The 18193-nt window shown below is 38.8% G+C and overlaps 1 protein-coding gene across 3 annotated transcripts in view; it reads left to right on the top strand.

Moving 5' to 3' along the window:
- RGS17 (regulator of G protein signaling 17) overlaps positions 1 to 18193 on the top strand; it is a 93337-nt gene that overhangs the window by 64640 nt on the left and 10504 nt on the right. For 2 of the 3 annotated variants that reach the window (XM_064598232.1, XM_045865778.3), the window contains exons 3-4: positions 13456 to 13545; positions 15691 to 15925. In XM_064598232.1, the coding sequence (XP_064454302.1) occupies positions 13456 to 13545; positions 15691 to 15925 (325 nt within the window). The remainder of the gene's footprint in view (positions 1 to 13455; positions 13546 to 15690; positions 15926 to 18193) is intronic. The other variant, XM_064598233.1, reaches the window with a different exon arrangement.

Here is an 18193-nt window from a genome sequence, read left to right as displayed (position 1 = left end):
GGAGCAGAACAGAAGGAAACACTAAAAAATGTTAATTTGGAGACCAAAATAAAGTTAGAAATCAAAATATGAAGTGTAACTGTCATTTGTAAAAAGGAACAGTTGTCCCGTAGCTGATTTCTCCTCCTTTTAAGGAAATAGAATGCTAGGAAAGTAAATTTCTGTATCTAATAATAAATACAAATGCCTCACCCTAGCCTTACACATTATAGGTTTTTTCAACAACATAGTATTTCCCTCAGCTTTGCATTTCTCTTTCATATTTCAGTATCAGCTCCTCTCCCATATTTAAACTTATTCCTATCTTAATAAAATTACCACTGTGCTTTGGAGGGAGGGGGGATGAAACAGAGATGAAGTACAAAACTGCTAAATATTTCCATAGTTTCCTTCCAACATCTAAAAAGTTGGGACTTAATCCATAATGACTTGTTAAGCCCATCTGTTCTCTGTCCCTTTCAAGGAACCACTTCTGTCCCCAATTCAGTCTCTTTCCCTTCTCTCCCCACAGCCTTCCATTTCAAGAGGAGAAAATAAGGGAATGTGGTTTAGAGCATGTGAGCTGTGTAACAGAAATGAATCACGGAGGTCTGAGTTTGGGCCGTAAAACGAACCATGTATAAATTTGCAAGTCCTTCTATACGTGGGACTAAGCTGTTCCTGACCAGAGGACAGAGAGTTTTGTGAAGACCACTTATCTAAAGGTTCAAGGTTGCCACTGTGAAAACTTAATGTTCCTCTGACATCAAGATTCAAACAGAGGTAGTTAACTCTCTTCCCTTTTCTTGGTGAGAATGAAATCTTTGAACGATGTGGGCTCCCCACCAAATTGCCATCTCCAGGACAGTAGGGAGCAGTGAGGACATTCACACACGTGCACTCGAGATGACACGTGTGACGGGGCATCGCAAAGTAGAAACTGCTGTGGGCTCCCAAAAGTAAGGGCCTCAAGAAGGAGACGGAAAAGTAGAGATTTCAAAATTTACGTCAAGCTTAAAGCTAATTTCCAGATTGTCCCGCGAACCCTCTTCCAACATCAGAGGTTATGTTAAAATAACCCAGATTGTTGTGTTTTTTTCCCAAAGAAGTCTTTAGGTGCTAATCCATCCCTGTGTTAGTTCCTTGTTGCTCCTGGTGGTGTCCTATCAAGCAAGACAGATTTCCATGTTCAACCATAAAAAATCAGAACTCAAGAGACTTCACCTCTCATCTCTCAATCTCTCCAAATGTTCCTATTGACTTCTCAGGCCACTTGGTGGGAGTGAGGGGATGGCTCCAGGGGAGTCGGGCTGGGAGCCCCAGCCCCAGGGAATGGCTCTGTCCTTAGCTATTTTACATATTAGACTTAGGTATAAGCTTTAAAAAAAAAAAAAAAAAAGATTCATTCATTTATTTGAGAGAGAGGGAAAGAGAGAGCGGGGGGGAGGGGCAGAGGAAGAGCGAGACAGAATCTTAAGCAGACTTAAGCAGACTCCACATGGAGCCCAATGCGGGGTTCCATCTCACGACCCTGAGATCACTACCTGAGCAGAAACCAAGAGTCGGACACTTAACTGCGCCACCCAGGTGCCCCTAGCTTTTGGCTGGAAGAAAAATTGGCCTTGTTAAAAAAACTAATGTCTAGAAAATGCTGTGTCTAATGTTCCAGATAAGGAAACTGAAGCCTTCCCTAGTCTCACGAAGCTCATTGGTGACAGAAGTGAGGCTAAAATGCACATGTCTTAATATCCAGTCCGTTGTTTTGTCCACTTGAAGATGACACTTCCAGACTTTTCATTTCTTGGTTTGATATGAACCATTTCAAAACTTCTTAGTTTTCAAATTGAATTCACAGTCCTCATGCACTACTGTGTATTGCCTACAAGATTTGGCCCACTGCATTGGATATTCTTCATTCTCCTCAGGAGAAATTGTCCCACAGACTGAAATTAGCTAGCCCTGTGAAAGCTAAAATTCTCTCCCTTTTGGCACATGACTTCCCAGAGTTCCCAGACCATGGGACAGATCCTACTAAGAAGGGCTAGAGAAAGAAAGTTAAAATTAATTCAAGTCAGAAGGAGGCAAGGGGCAGCTTAGAAGGAAAGGCAGCTCCTCTATAGGAGGATCTGGAGAGGCAGAGAAGGGGAAAGTCAGATGGAATAAGCCTTCTAGAATGTGGAAGAGGAATGCTAGCCCCCACCTTGCCCTGTGGGGAGTGTGGGAGGAGCTGCCTGAGAGACGCCTTCAGAGAGCTGGGTGCCAGGTAGGGTCAGAGCAGGAACAGGGGCTATAGGAGGCTGAGAACACAGGAAGTGTGCTTGCCATGGAAAGGGAGTTCCAAAGAAACAAGGAGTATCCTCAGAGTGGAAGAGAGAGAGGAGCCTCACTCTAGCAAAGAAGCCCAGAGGCTGATAGGAGGAAAGATACTGTAGGTATCGGGGTTGGGAGTGTGTTCTGGGACAGGGCCCTGCATGGGCACATGAGCGGGGTACACTGGTCTGGAGATCCCAGTTGACTTCAGATCATTTCAGGGTCAGACTCAGAGAGCATCTCTCGAATCTCTGTTGACTCACTATCTGTGGTGATGTGGTGAGGGCCACCTGGGTCTGGATGGGCCAGGGTGTGGCAGACGTCTGAGATGACCTTGGCATTGAGCTGGTGCTCTTCATACCCGTGGCCATGCCTCCCTCTGCCCTGAACAAAGCTGAACACAGGGAGGGCCAACTCACTCTACTGGTTTTCATATTAGTGAATTTCCTTCTGTTTAACATGGGTTTCTGTTTTGGGGGTTAATACTTTTAAAATTTATTATGTGGATTTTATAGTTGAATTCATAAAAGTTCATATCGGTCAGTTGGCACTGAACATTTCTGTAAACATATACTAAAGTTTCATACTTTAAAATAGTCAAAAATAAGTTAGCTAATAGTTAGGGTAGGTGTTAAATGGATGACTGAATTTGGATTTTCTATTTGAGTCCAACTTTATAAAATATGAAAATTCGTGTCTCAAAAATTATTTTAAAAAATAACAGGCATATTCAGTCAGGCCTTTGTATATTATGTGGCAGGTGATGCTTATTAGGCACCAGATTTCTTCTTATGCACCATCTTCCTTCATTCTCCCTTGTGCATGCGTGCGTGTGTGTGTGGGTGTGTGGGTGTGTTAGCAGTAATTAGTAGTAGAGAGGGCCAAAGGTTCTGGGGGAGAGCACCAAAATCTCTTTAGTGTTTCTGGGATATAAAGTCAAGAAGGACAAACTAGAAGGCTGAAGAGATAGGCAGCAATAAAATGCCTTTAGTGCTATATTAAGGAATAAGGACTTCATACTGCTTTGGATATAAGAAGTGACTGAAGATTATTAAATGAGGAGACAAAGCCCATTGTATATTTTAAGTCTATCCTTCTGGAGGCAGTGGAAAGTATGTGGGAGGACAAGACAAAAAACAAGGAGAATATTAGGAGGTTTTGTAATAGCCTCAGTAAGAGATGTTGGGGTCCCCAAATAAAGCAATGATAAAAGGAATGGAGAGATTACCAATTCAAGAGACACTGGATGTACAGTCAAGAATTTGCAATAGATGAGGAAGAGGAGGGGAGGATACCGCCATGCTGCTTGCTCCCATGGCCAGGTTGATGGCGGCCCCATCAAATGAGAGGACACGGCAGTAGGAGGTTGTTTAGGGCAGGACAGGTGGTGAGCTGGACTTGCTGTGTTGAAGGCACCCAAGAGTTAGCTGTGGAATGAAGCTGTGAGCTAAGGATGGACACCTCAGGAAATTCCAGTGTTGAGAGAGAAAGCAGTGCAAGTGCCTCATACATGGAATGCAGAGAAGAGACAGTCTGAGGGGTAACACAAAACACAGTCCTGGCACAGAAGCCATGAGAAGAGCTTCACAAAGAAGGAAATGACGGACATTGCCAGTACCCAGCACACCAGGGTGGTCCAGTGCGGTAAGAATCATAGGACATCTTGTCACCTGGTCTTCTTGGTGAGCTCTGGGAGAATCAAGCTTCTCTTTAAAGTGCCCAAGGAGGGGGTGCCTGGGTGGCACAGTTGGTTGAGCGTCTTCCAACTCTTGGTTTCGGCTCAAATCATGGTCTCAGGTTCATGATCTCAGGGTCGTGAGATCGAGCCCCGCATTGGGCTCCACACTCAGTGCAGAGTCTGCTTGGGATTCAGTCTCTCCCTCTGCTTCTGCCCTGCCCCCCAAGTAAGTAAACAAATCTTAAATAAATAAATAAATAAATAAATAAATAAATAAATAAATAAAGCACACAAGGAGGAAGAATTTAGAGAGAAAAGCTGCCCACAGTGAAAATAAATGCTCCCCTCCTCAAACACTGTGAGGCACCCTGATGTCAGGTGAAGGTTCAATCTGAGGAAAGATGGAGTTCCCTTCTTGATTTAATCAAAGCAAAATTACTCAATATCTAAAGCATTAAGAAATTCAGCCCTTTAAATTCCAGACCAAATTCATTAACTCTCTGGACAATATTTAAGAACTTCCCCTCCAGCCTCCCCAAGTCAATAATAATACCAAGCATACGGTTATGACATTTTTGCTACCCCTACCCTATCTACAAAATGTAGTCGTTGTTACATCAGATTGAAATAAGTATTAACTCTTTATTTTTTTCTTCTCATTAAAACTATTATTTCTTTTAGGCCTGGCTTACTTTTTCAAGGTCTAGGCACAATAGACCTATTAAAATATGCCTGCTATTTTAGGACGTCATTCAGGAATTACTTGTTCCTTGTCAGATACAATAATAAAATCCACTTCTTCTGAATATGAAGTTTATTATGATATGATTAAGTATGGTAGATCTGCGTAATTGGGTTGTAGAAATCTTGTAACTTTCAATGCTATAAAATTTGTATCTTTGTATCAGATGTCAAAATACTATGTATCAGCGTACACCTGGGAGCATGGGTTCCTAAGTAGAAAGCAAATTTTTGCCATTGCTAATTTTTCTATAAAGCACCATAGATTATTTAAAAGTACAGGACCATTTTAATCAACTAATTCCATAAGTAATGGCAGAATAATAATTCCATGTGTTTTATTATAAACAGATGTCATCTTGCCATATTTAAAGACTATATACAAATTCTAATACATCTTCCTCATATAATATTGCCTACTTACAAGAGACAGCAACACTGGAATTAGGCCTGAATGTGTCCTTGTTCTATGACCTACAACTGTGAAACGTTCGGCAAGTGACTCAATCTTTCTGAGCCTCAGTTTCTTCATCTGTAAGATGTAATTAATAACATTCATAAGTCAGTGAGTTTACATTTCAGTACGTTCTAGAGGTCCTGAGTAATCCCTTATTGATAGGTATTTCTTCTGTCCCCCCAACCCGCCATGAGTCTCAGTCCGAAAGGAAATTACCAGATTTTGTAGGATTTGACCACTCTATGCTTACATGTTGTCAGTGAATGTAACAGAACCCGTTCCTGCATTCTCTGTCCCTGGCCCTTTCTCCCGAACTGTCACATTCACCTGCACAGGTACAACTCAGCATTCCTGGAGCATGCACCACACTGCCATAGGATTCCCAGAGGGCTGTATGTTCATTCTATTCAGGGGCTCAGTTTCTCCACAGATCAGGATTATTGCTTTCAATCCTAATTGTTCTCAGGGATGCTTCCCGCCTCATCGCATACATATTCACATACACAGGAATTAGAACATAGCAGGCGAGGGATGCATGGGGGGCCGGATGAGTGACCAGATATCAGATGTCTTTCTGAGTATCAACTGCTAGAGTCCTAACTCTTTCGCTCTGCTTTGGATGAAAGGCACACAAGTTAACCAAAACCAGAAGCTTGAGCTCCAGCTTAACTGATGCATTTAAAGACTGAGATGACTACTTGCCATTTTAATAACAGTGTCTACTAACTAAATAGAAGTCCATTTGGCCTTTTCAGATCCAAGATATTTGCTTTCCCACAAAAGCATCAACTTAATTATGGCTTACAGGAAAAATTACAGTGGGTTGAAGGAAGAACTTAAAATAGGATTTCAGTCAACCTGAGAACTGAAATAGATTCTGATGATTGGCGTGTATTATATAAAGTACATCTAAATATTCAATCCTGTACTTCTCTTAATTTTAAGGGGGAGAAAAAAAGAAACCTTGTTTATGCCAAATAAATAACTTTGGTTATTTAACTAAAAATAAGCTTTACATTGGGGCGCCTGGGTGGCTCAGTTGGTTAAGCGACTGCCTTCGGCTCAGGTCATGATCCTGGAGTCCCTGGATCGAGTCCCGCATCAGGCTCCCTGCTCGGCGGGGGGTCTGCTTCTCCCTCTGACCCTCCTCCCTCTCATGCTCTCTGTCTCTCATTCTCTGTCTCAAATAAATAAATAAAATCTTTAAAAAAAAATTAAATTAAAAAAATAAAAAATAAAAAATAAAAATAAGCTTTACATAATGGATCCAGATTTTAACTATGTAATAACTTGTTAGCAGTTGGCCTTCTAAATCAAATGTGTTGATGAACTAAAATACATAGCTTGGAGTTTGAAGTAAAAATGTTATACCAATGGAAAAGGGGAACCTTTGAAACCCATCTTTTCAAACAGAAGCATGTGTAGGGAGAAATTGGTAGCAAAGAAAGAGAGGATGAGTAGATAAAAAGATTTGTCTTCAGTTTCCATGCATTAAAAGAAGAAATGATTGCTTACATATAGCCCAAACTGGAATGAAAATCGTTTGGAGAATCTATTCTCGAAATGGCTCTTTTAAAGAATTCTCAATTAAAAAAAAAAAATTCCTATCTGCTGCTAGATAGAAATCTTGTCATAAGAACATATGACTTATGGGGCGCCTGGGTGGCTCAGTCGGTTAAGCATCTGCCTTCGGCTCAGGTCATGATCCCAGGGTCCTGGGATCGAGTCCCACGTGAGGCAAAAAGCATGCTTCTCTCTCTCCCTCTGCTGCTCCCCCTGCTTGCACTCTCTCTCTCTCTCTCTGTCAAATAAATAATATCTTAAAAAAAAAAAAAGTATGACTTAAGTTCCATATTACCCCAGCAAGAGACATCAGAGTTCAAACAACTTATTATTGGAAAGGATAACTATAATGTTAATAGGATTAGGCTTGCCTTTTTTTAAAGACTAAATTATTCCTAAGTCAAATGACTTAGGGCTGGGGACTATCCAGAACATTTTCTAAATACCAAAAAGGAAAAATGGGTGCAATTCTGCACACCTCCCGAGATTAAAAGTATCCCCTTCAAGTTTGATTATTTCACTCACAGAATAACTGAATGACTCCTCTCCAATTCCTTAGAAAGATATAATTATCAAACCTCCACACACATAAGAATAGATATTTTTCCAAATAAGGGTAATTACTCCCAGAAACTTCCTCAATTTTCTTTTATTCAGATTTAATTTAAAAGGATATTTATAAAGGCAACACAGCCATCTAGTGGGCAGATTTTTAACAGCGGATTATTTTATTTTGGAGAGGTTTAAGTTTATGAAATAAAAACTTAAGCCAAATAAAATACTCGTTTTATGACACATGATTCTATTTCTCATATGTCATACGATTATTACACATGATTATCAAAAGCAGGGGGAATACTTTTAGGGGCAATGTTTTGTTTTGTTTTTTTAGACAAGCATTGTATCACATTTCCAAACACAAATTTCTAGCCACCATTCCCATCCCCACATACCCCATTCAAAACCGAGCCATTTTTCCAAAATGTATACATAAAACTGATGAGTTTGAAGTCATAGGCTTGACGATAACTGATTTGTTTATGTGAGAAATTATGGATGGCCTGTGGTTACTGCCCCACCTTCTGGTGCCTTTTCTCTTCCGTTTGTCGTCTTTTCTAAGCAATGTATCAGTGCCGTTCTCCTTTCTGCATTCCCTTCTCAAAGTTACTCTGCTGATGGGAGCAAGTTGTACTTCCCAGGAGGCTCTTGGCAGTAGCAACACCTGATCTGCAGTCATGAGTAGCATCCTCTCTTCTCTTCCTCATTTAGGCTTTGCTGTCAAAACCCTCTGTATCACTCCTTCCTGGTCATCTCAAATTCCAGGGAATTAAGAAATTGTTCCTTGCCAGTATCTACCATATATTCAGCCCTCTGGGCAGTAACTCCTATAGCCCAATAGCCATGGGACAATTCCAAGAGAGAAGGCATTTGCACGCAGTCAACTGGTTTGTCCTGAGGTTTCCCGCTTCCAAACATTGAAGAGCAATCCATCTTTGTAAATAACTAAGAAGCTAAAAAAGGCCACAGTTAATTCTTTTATATAAAGAGAAGTGGCATTGAGTAGTGAAGATGAACATGAGACCAGAAGTCAGAAGATGGGAGTTAAAGGCCAGCCCTGATATGATTTAGTTGTGGGAATGGTGTAGATCAACCTCGGGGACTGTTTCCTCTGAAATAAAATGGGAATGATGAATAACAAATCCCCTGCTTACCTTACAGGACAGTTGTGAGGAAGAAGTAGTAAGGTAATGTATGAGGAGGGCTTTTACAATAATGGCAGAGTGTAAGGCTTTATTTCCTCAAGTTGAAATTAAAAGGTCTTTGGTAAACGTGGAATTGTCATTTCAATATGTGACTAATTTGCCCTTACATTTAATTAAGCATGTGTAATAATTTGCCTTTTTGTCTCAAGTTTTTAGTCTTTGCTTTGCAACCTTGTGTAGTGGGTCTTAACATTATCCCCTTATGAGAGGAGGAAAATAAAGCAATAAAAGCAAAAGTCATCATAAAGGAGGTATATTTACTTTTGGAGAGCACCTCATTGTCTTCTTGGCCTGTTACATAAGCACACCTCACTGCCTATTCTAATGTATCACTGCCACCCTGAAACATCTGATCGGCCCATTTTGATCTACATTTATATCGTGCCTTTTTACAACTCCCAGCCTCTTACATGTGACTTTCCCCCCTCTGCTTGGAATTCCCTTTGTCCCGGTCTCATCTGAAACACCTGCCTTCATTGTTCAGCTCAGTTTAATCATTACCTCCTCTGCAAAGCCTCTCTCAATTCTCTCATGCAAAAGTGTAGACACTGTAACTACCTAAGAAACATTATATGCATACCACTATTTTAGCTCTCATTGCAGTGCTGTGTGATGCTTATTACCTGTCAGAGCTTTTCACTTTCAGAGGCTCTGTCATATTCATCTTGAATTTCCAACCCAGGCAACATTGCATGAACCAGGTGTCTCATACATATTTATAAATTGTTGTTGACTCCTAAATAAAGCTGTGGTATTATTTTACCATGGTATTTTTACTGGGGGAAAAAATGAAACATTTGAAGAATAACCTACCAATTATTTTTCAGAGTCTGAAGGATGTTGATTCCATTTTTGCACTGGAAAATTTGAGGTAGAAGCTGTTAAATAAAAAAAGAAAAACTGATACACTGTGAGAATTTTAAAATACTGAATAGTATCTGTCTTTACCAATGACAGTGGATCTTTCTTGAGCCTTGATGTCATAGTGAATTAAATTCAAGCATCCTATTGATTCTTCAGCTGAGATTTTGTGTAAATTTATGTGGTTTTGCGATCGGCCCCCATTCTAGAGTTACCATGGCTACTGCAAAGTTTTCATCTTATTTGCAGCCATTTCAAGGGCTCTCCCTAAGAACCAGTTGTTTTTCCTACAAAAGTAGACTGTCTTCCAAAATAGGCCCCACACACATCCATGATGATGAATCAGTAGGTAAGCTCTGTAACGGGCAGCAGGTAATGTTTTCCCCACCCTACTCATTCAGCGCCCCTGTAAGCAAACAAAAAATTCACCCACACACAAGGAAAGCATATTTCCTTATTTTCTGAAATGTACCAAATGTATTTCTCCCTTCTCAAAGTCACCATTCTATAGAATTTCTAATGGGGTTTTAAATGCTTATTTTCGTATACTTAGCCTAGATTATTGGCACTGTCTTCTCTAAAATACTTAAGCTTTGATCAAGACTCCCACAGTGAGCATTATACATGCATTCTGTTCTCTTTATGGCTTTAGTTGCTTAAAAAGCAGAAACGTTAGTTAAGAATGTTACAAACATTGTAAAAGTGAGAAAAAAAACATGTCTCCACATGACTACTCGTGACTGTTGAACTTGGTTTACTTTTAGAGCGTTTCTCAAGCACATGAACTATGTATATGTTGATTTAGAGCAAATATTTCCTGTCATTTATTACCTTAAAAAAAAAAAAACTCCACTATATTACTTAGAACAAGACCAGCTGAAACTTAGTCATTCCTAAGACATAGATGGTAAGCAGTCTAGTACCAACTCTGTTACCATTTTATCCATTTCTCTTCATCTTTTTAAAGTGGCATTATTAGCAGTTCTTCATAACTGGAACTTTGAAACCAATTTTTTAAGAATGGTAGTAAAGGAAAGTTAATTAAAAGGACACTTGACAATTGCTGAAAGTCCATTTCTTTCTACAGGGCAATATTTAATCCAATATTAGATCAAGAAACGGAGTAAACACTGAACAGTTAAGCAGTTATTGAATATCTGTTATAAGCAGTTTTAGTACAAATGTGTGTCCATATTTTACCATCTGTGGAAATGAAAGATACAAACACAACCCAATATTTCATGATGATCACTCTAATATGGTGGCATTTGGGATGTTTGTAAATATCACAGAAACAGATATCAGAGCCAGAATTCATGTTCAGAAACTTGTGAATCACGCATGTGGATTCCAGATTTTGTTACTCTACAGCAAAGACACAATGGAGAACAAATTTTTTTTTCTAAGATATTGCCTAAAGTGAAGTATAGCTGCATTTGTGTGCACACTCTTCGGGACACTGTGGAAATGGAACAGAAATAAATTCTCAAGGAGTTTATTATTTACTCAGTGAAAGCAAGCTCATTATCTGGCCTTTTTATGGTACCTTACCGTGTATGTGCGCACATACACATACAAGCTCAGTAAAGGTTGGCAGAATGGGTATTAATACCCTATTTAAATATGATCTCTCCAGAATTTACAAAAATTTTGCACATTTTATATATTTGGCGTCATGAATTTCGCCCAGGAAATTTCACAGGATGTTGTCAATATGTATTCCTACCTCCTCCCACCCACTTTCCCATAATTACTGGAAAGATACCAAATTCCAGAAAAGCACTCCTACTCAAAGATACTTTGAGAGGGTAATGGATCTCCTCTCAAACACATCCTTGACAGAAGTGTGTCGCTACATCGAGGGCTGAGTGTTCTGGACTACCTCAAGCTGCAGATATATTCACAGAATCCACACGCAGACACATAAACAACAGTGCTGTTCTCTCTGAATCCCACCTCACTGTTTTCCCCGTGGCTACCCCACACCGAAGGCATGGAGGGTTCTAACCCTGGAACTGCTGCCTCTCTGCAGAGCACTAGTCAGTTTGCTGGGTGTTTAACGATCAGCGTTTCTGCTTCCCAGAATCCTTTGAGCCACACCACTTTTGCAATTCCCATTGAATTCTCTTTTTTTTTTAAAGATTTTATTTATTTGACAGAGAGAGATGCAGCGAGAGAGGGAACACAAGCAGGGGGGAGTGGGAGAGGGAGAAGCAGGCCTCCTGTGGAGCAGAGAGCCCGATGCGGGGCTTGATCCCAGGACCCTGGGACCATGACCTGAGCTGAAGGCAGACGCTTAACGACTGAGCCACCCAGGCGCCCCTGAATTCTCTTTTCTCCGGGTAGTCCACTTTCCCAAGTACATTTTCCTATCTAATCTCTTTCAGTTGCAGATTGGCCTCTCTTCCTTAGATTCTTCCCTTTCCAGCATTCTCTCTATCCTTACCCTTGCTCATGAGAATCAAAGAATGAATTAATGTTTGGGTGCCCGGGTGGCTCAGTTGGTTAAGTGTCCGACTCTTGCTTTTGGCTCAGGTCATGATCTCATGGGTTGTGAGATTGAGCCCCGTGTCGGGCTCTGCACTCAGCACGGAGTCTGCTTGAGGATTCTCTCCCTCTGCTTCCCCCTCCCCCGCGTTCGTTCTCTCTCTCAAATAAATAAATCTTTAAAATTAAAAAAAAAAAAGGAATGAATTAATGAGCCAATGTCTCCACTTCCATTACCAAGCTTCTCAGATTTAAGAACAATGGCTTGTTGGAATCCTTGTCCTACTAACCCCCTTCCTTTTGCTACAACCTTATTTAGTGCCCCTTTTCTGCATTCACACAAGTAGTATGTTGCCTCAACGCCTATCAGAGAGCATGGTTTTTAATAGATACTCAATAAAGATTACAGATTTGTGTGACAGAATTGGATTCACATTCCAGTCATACAACATATTTCATGTCCAACGTTGGGCGAACCTACTAGACAGCTCTGTGGCTCAGTTTGCTCATCTATAAAATGGAGATAATAAAACTAGAGAGAAAAGGACAGTGCCTGACACATAATAGGTACTAGGAAATAATAGTTTCCATTTCCCCTTGTTGAACAAATGAATGTCTGACAAACGAAAGACATGTTATCTGGACTTTTGCTCTCTGACAGGCTCCAATGAAGCTTCTTGGCTCCTAGACCGAGGGATCAGTTTGCTAATTCAGTAGCTTGACTTTTCAAGGCCATTGAGCCATCCCAACCACCCTGCTTCTTAGTATCACCCATAACCTCCCTCATTACGTTTCATTTACACCTAGAACCTTGGGTGTTCCACTCTATCGTGCTGCTCAGCAGAGGTTTCCCTGAATCAGACAATTCTTGTTCTGAGTGACTAAAGCCCATGGGATTATCCTAGCTCTTGCAATCCTGCAGAATTTTCAAATTTACATCCTAGATACACAGAGACTCCTCCGACCCAGTGGTCCTACCCAAACCCTCACAGTGGCTGGCCTGTCCCTCCCAAGACACTGAAGACTGACTAAATGGGAGGAAAGGGCAAAGACAAAAATATAAATCCCATAGTTCGAACTTGAGTGGATGGAGGAGTGATGGTATCAGGGACAGAACACCTAGGATGCAGAAAATGATGATGTGAATTTAGCAAAGTTTGTTTCAGAATCTGAAACATTTTATCTTTTTAGCTATCAATGGGAGAAAATAAATGGAAAACAAGCTATGAATAGAACTAACCAAAAGTCAAAATGACATTACTCCAAAGAGTAACATAATGATTCATATCAAATATTAAAGCACATAATCATGTGAAGTATCTGGGAGATGTTAAGTAATTCAAATTATGTAAGGATGAAGTCAGAATGTATAACAGTATCCATTTTTGAGATTATTTACTTCATTATTTTATTAAGTAGTGAACTTAATAGGCTTCCCCATCATTTTTAAATGGTGTCACTCTTTGTACACTTCATATATATATACATATATATATATATATTCTCTCATAGTTGAGAATAAAATTCTTCTGTGAAGTAGTTTCCTGCAAATTTTTTTCTTTTCTTTAAGTAATTGGTTTTCCCTAGACAAAATAAAGTGTTATACTACCTTGCAGCCTCACTGTTAGGAATGAAGAAAGAGGGGAAAATGCAGGAAGACCCACACATACCACAAAAATGGAGAATATCCAAGTCCTGGAGGAATGGTAAGTATGCTTCACCTTGTAATCGTGTCTTGTGTTTGTACACCATTTACATCTACTCAGTGCTGGAGTATTAGCTCTTGTGTCCTGGTACTCCTCAAAATGGTTTTGTGAAATGAATGCATTCTCAGTCTGGGAGATGTTATTTGTGATGGCAACTTCTTTTCATCAATTGTTCTATTACCTATGTTAAGCTATCAGGTAAAACACTGCCTGAGTTTATCTCTCTCTTTCAAAAAAGTAATGACTGTTAAGGTGAATTAGCCCCTGATTGCCCTAATTCTTCTCTTTCCTGTGAATATTTTTCCTAAGCTTTTCTCTTTATCAGGGAAGAGTCTAAAACACATAAAAAAAAAAAAAAAGATATGTAATTACCTAAGTTGGTTGGTCAGAAAGGGCACCCAGCTGGTCCCTGGTCCCATTTCCATCAGAACAGACTCTAACCAGGTATTTTTCCAAAATGAAAATCAAGTTCTCATTGTAGTATCTACAAAATAAAATTAAACTACAAGGAGATTACTTGTATAATTATAGGTGCTTTCTTTTTCTGCTTCCTATGAAAAGATTTTAATGTTGGTGCCTCATAGTAATTTTTCCACATTTAAAATTTTTTAAATGAACGAAGTTCAGACATTTTGGATTAGTAACAAATATATTTAAAATACTTGGTCAGAAAAATAAAAAATAAAATACAAGTACTTCTTGGACAAATATATTTTGGGTTGGAAAATTTTTTTCTTTCCCTTTTTTTAAAGTTTTTATTTAAATTCCAGTTAACATACAGTATAATATTAGTTTTAGGTGTATAATACAGTGATTCAACACTTCCATATAACACCCTGTGCTCATCACGACAAGTGCACTCCTTAATCCCCATCACCTATTTCCCCCATCCCCCCACCCACCTCCCTTCTGGTAACCATCAGTTTGTTTTCTATATTTAAGAGTCTGTTTTTGGTTTACCCCTCTCTTTCTTTTTTTTCCCTTTGCTCATTTGTTTTGCTTCTTAAATTCCCTATATAAGTGAAATCATATGGTGTTTCTTTCTCTGACTGATTTATTTCACTTTGCATAATACTCTCTAGTTCCATCCATGTCATTGCTGAGTAATATTCCATTGTATATATATACACCACATCTTCCTTATCCATTCATCAAGCGACAGACACTTGGGTTTTTTCCATGATTTGGCTGTTATAGATAATGCTGCTATAAACATTGGGGTGCATGTATCCCTTTGAATTAGTGTTTTTGTATTCTTTGTGTAAATACCTAGTAGTGTAATTGCTGGATCATAGGGTAGTTCTATTTTTAACTTTTTGAGGAGGTTAAAAATTCTTAAATAAACCAATGGGTAAGAAAGCAAGATCTGGATCAATTTAACCGTAAGAATCTCCAAGCTTCTCTTTTCCATTTCTTTGAAGTATAACCAAAGGGAGTAATAACTGGTGGTTTCTGAATGAACATAGTCACTGAAAACTTTAATATAAATATCTAGAAAGTCCTCAGTGTCATTATAAAGGCCCTGAGATTTTTAGCTCTAATAATTCCATTCATGGGTAATACTTCATTCATAATATTTAATAGAGTAATAATAGAGCTGAGGAAAATATGTGACAAGTGCATACAATGTATTCTTATTTTAGATCCAGTGACAAATGAAAAAGTAGCTATCAGAGAGGAAAAGAGAAACTGTACCTTATGGCTTTAAAGTTAAAACTCTACATCAAAAAATATAAACAAAGAAATTAAATTAAAATCTACAACAGAAGCAAACAAAAATTTCAGTTGCCCTTCAAATTAATGCATAGGGTGTCTTTTTCAATTTGCGATATATTGTTAAGGTTTGAACATGTCTGGGCTTCATTACGAATTTATGATGACCATGTGAACAGTGTGTATAGCCCCTTGCTATTTGAATGCTTTGCTCCCTAGCACACACTTATGCCTAAACAAATTTTTCTTAATATCCAGAAATAACTAGCCTAGTAGTCCTGGCAGATACTTATCAGATCAGGCTAAACTAATTGTCAGTGACCACTAGATGGCAGCAAGTGAATAGCAATTTCTATCTTTTCTCCCCCTACCTGGGCTAAGTATTCTGAGGTCAGAGTTGCCTTTGATAATGGCCCAATTCTGTCTTTGCAGCCAAAACCCCACTTCAGATGAAGTCTTGTCCTGGTCTCAAAATTTTGACAAGATGATGAAGGCCCCAGCAGGAAGAAACCTTTTCAGAGAGTTTCTCCGAACAGAATACAGTGAAGAGAACCTACTTTTCTGGCTTGCCTGTGAAGACTTAAAGAAAGAGCAGAACAAAAAAGTAATTGAAGAAAAGGCCAGAATGATCTATGAAGATTACATTTCTATACTATCACCAAAAGAGGTAAAAATCTGGAAAATATTAATATGGGCTTCCTAAGAACAAGGATAAACGCAAAGGGACCTGTGTCCACATTGGGTAATGCATGGGGTGTGGACAGGCTCAAAGGCTTCCCTGGGCAGATAATTTAGATTTCACTCTGACAATCTACCTGAACACAGGTTTGAAGGCTAGGTTTCCCCACTATGCTTTGATCATTTATCTCTCGCTGAATCGTGGGGTAAGCTACTTGCTTTTCAGAACTAACTTTACGAAGCCTGTTAAATACAATTTGCTTAGTACAGTGACTTACGCTAAAGAGGAAAAGAAGAATTTACTGTGGGGCAGTGTTTCTCAAAGTGTGGTCCCCAGATCTCCTGTCTGAGAATCACCTGGAGCATTTGTTTGAAAAGCAAATTCTTGAGACCTACCCAATACTTCTAAATCTGAATTTTTGGAAATAGAGCCCAGGAATCTGGACTTTTAACAAGCTTTCCATGTACATACTAGTTTGAAAACCTCTGTAATAGGAGCTTTAAAAAAAACCAAAACTACCATGTTTGTTGATGCTTATCATAGAATTTTTACAGATTGAAGAATGGGCCTTTATGACCCATTAATATTCTTAGGGGAGAGATGGGTAATAGCAATACTTTTATTTATTCCAGTTATCCTGTTATTCAAAATGCAAGCTATTTTTGCCATTGCCGAAACATACCTAATAAACAAGGAACATTTCAAGCAAACAAATTAACAATTTTCCATTAACTTTTTAAAAATTAATTTGATCCTAAGTAATGTTCCAGCTGCCAGGGTTAAAAGCACTTGATGAGGGAGGAATGAATAGTGTAGCCAGGCCTCTGGAGTGCTGCGTGACAGAGTTCCAGGGTCCTTTAAAACATTTGAATTTAGAGGTTCCTGAATGCCTTCTGTTCTCCACACCACCCTCTTTTTGTCTTTCCTATCTCTGTGCATTTAAATATCCTGACCTGGTACCTTCTGCTTCACACTCCTCTCCTGTGTTCCCATTTGTAAAGTTCCCTAGAAATAGGCTCTGCTCATTGGTGCTTCATCCAATCCGGGATGTGGCCCCAACCTGCTTTACACCCCTCACCCTGAAATCTATAAAACAAATCCATGTCTACTTTATTGAGGCTGTATAAAGGATTTCACTTCTAATAAGGTATACCTTAGTAAGTTTAAAAAATTTGTTAAGGTTATAATTGCCATTGGTATTCCAGAGGACTCCAATAGTATTGTCTCTACAAAATGAGAAACCTGGAATTGGATACACAAAGATTGTTTTATTTTTTATTTCCCTCATTAATATAGAAAAAGTATTCATAGAAACAAGGTGGGGAGAATTTTTTCTGTAGCCTCAATGCATTTATTACTGATGCCACTTTGTGGTTCTAACATCAGAAATACATTCTTCAGGTTTGTGGTCTGTCTGAAACCCCAGCATCTAGCCAGTTCTACTTGTTATTAACATATACATTTCATTCTCATTTTTATTTTAATTTTGCATTACATGGCAAAGATATCAACGGATCCAAATGTGCCCAATGATGTGCTTCTCTTGCCCATAATTGGTGCTTGGGAAGATTATCTAGCCCATTTCTCTCCCCAAAATATATACTATGTATCATGTGAAAATGATAATTGTCTCAATTACCTAGTCCATTCTTTGTACCACCTATGATTGGTGTTCAATTTAAAAGAATGTTGGTAGAAAAAGTATTCTCCATACGAAGTACATAGAATTCCCTTATTTTACAGTGTCCATTTACTAGTTTTTAGTTTTTATGGGAAACACTTTCCCGTTGTCTTCACACTTCTGATTTTCAGATGTCACTGATTAACGGAGCTTTGTAAAATAAACAATTTTTATAAAATTACTTCTTTGGGCCATAGTTTTAAGCTATCTTAGTTACTGATTACTGAAATATAAACTCTTAGAATTTCATTGTTTTTGCAAAAGTAATGCAGTTTTGTTTTAGCCTAATTTCTTTATTTTGAATATGAGTTTCACCAAAAAGTCATTAAAATACTATTTCCTGATCAAGAGCACTACCTTTCCTAAATTAAATGGACTAATATTTAGTGTAACAGACATATATCTTTTCTCCTTTGTGTATCTATATTTGGGCCATTACCCACTCCTTAATATCCTCAAAATACCACAGAGAAGAGATGGAAGCAAAATTCAGATTTTCATCATTTTGCTACTTGTGTGCTGACTTGTAAATAACTCTTGACATAGAATCTAAATGATTGGACTGTATGAGTGCC

The sequence above is a fragment of the Mirounga angustirostris genome, unplaced genomic scaffold (genome assembly GCF_029215605.1).
Source record: "Mirounga angustirostris isolate CCGP_5_RB_7025 unplaced genomic scaffold, mMirAng1.0.hap1 SCAF_8, whole genome shotgun sequence".
NCBI lineage: Eukaryota > Metazoa > Chordata > Mammalia > Carnivora > Phocidae > Mirounga > Mirounga angustirostris.
The sequence above is the reverse complement of the archived record's forward strand: the minus strand, read 5'-3'. Positions and strand labels throughout refer to the sequence as shown.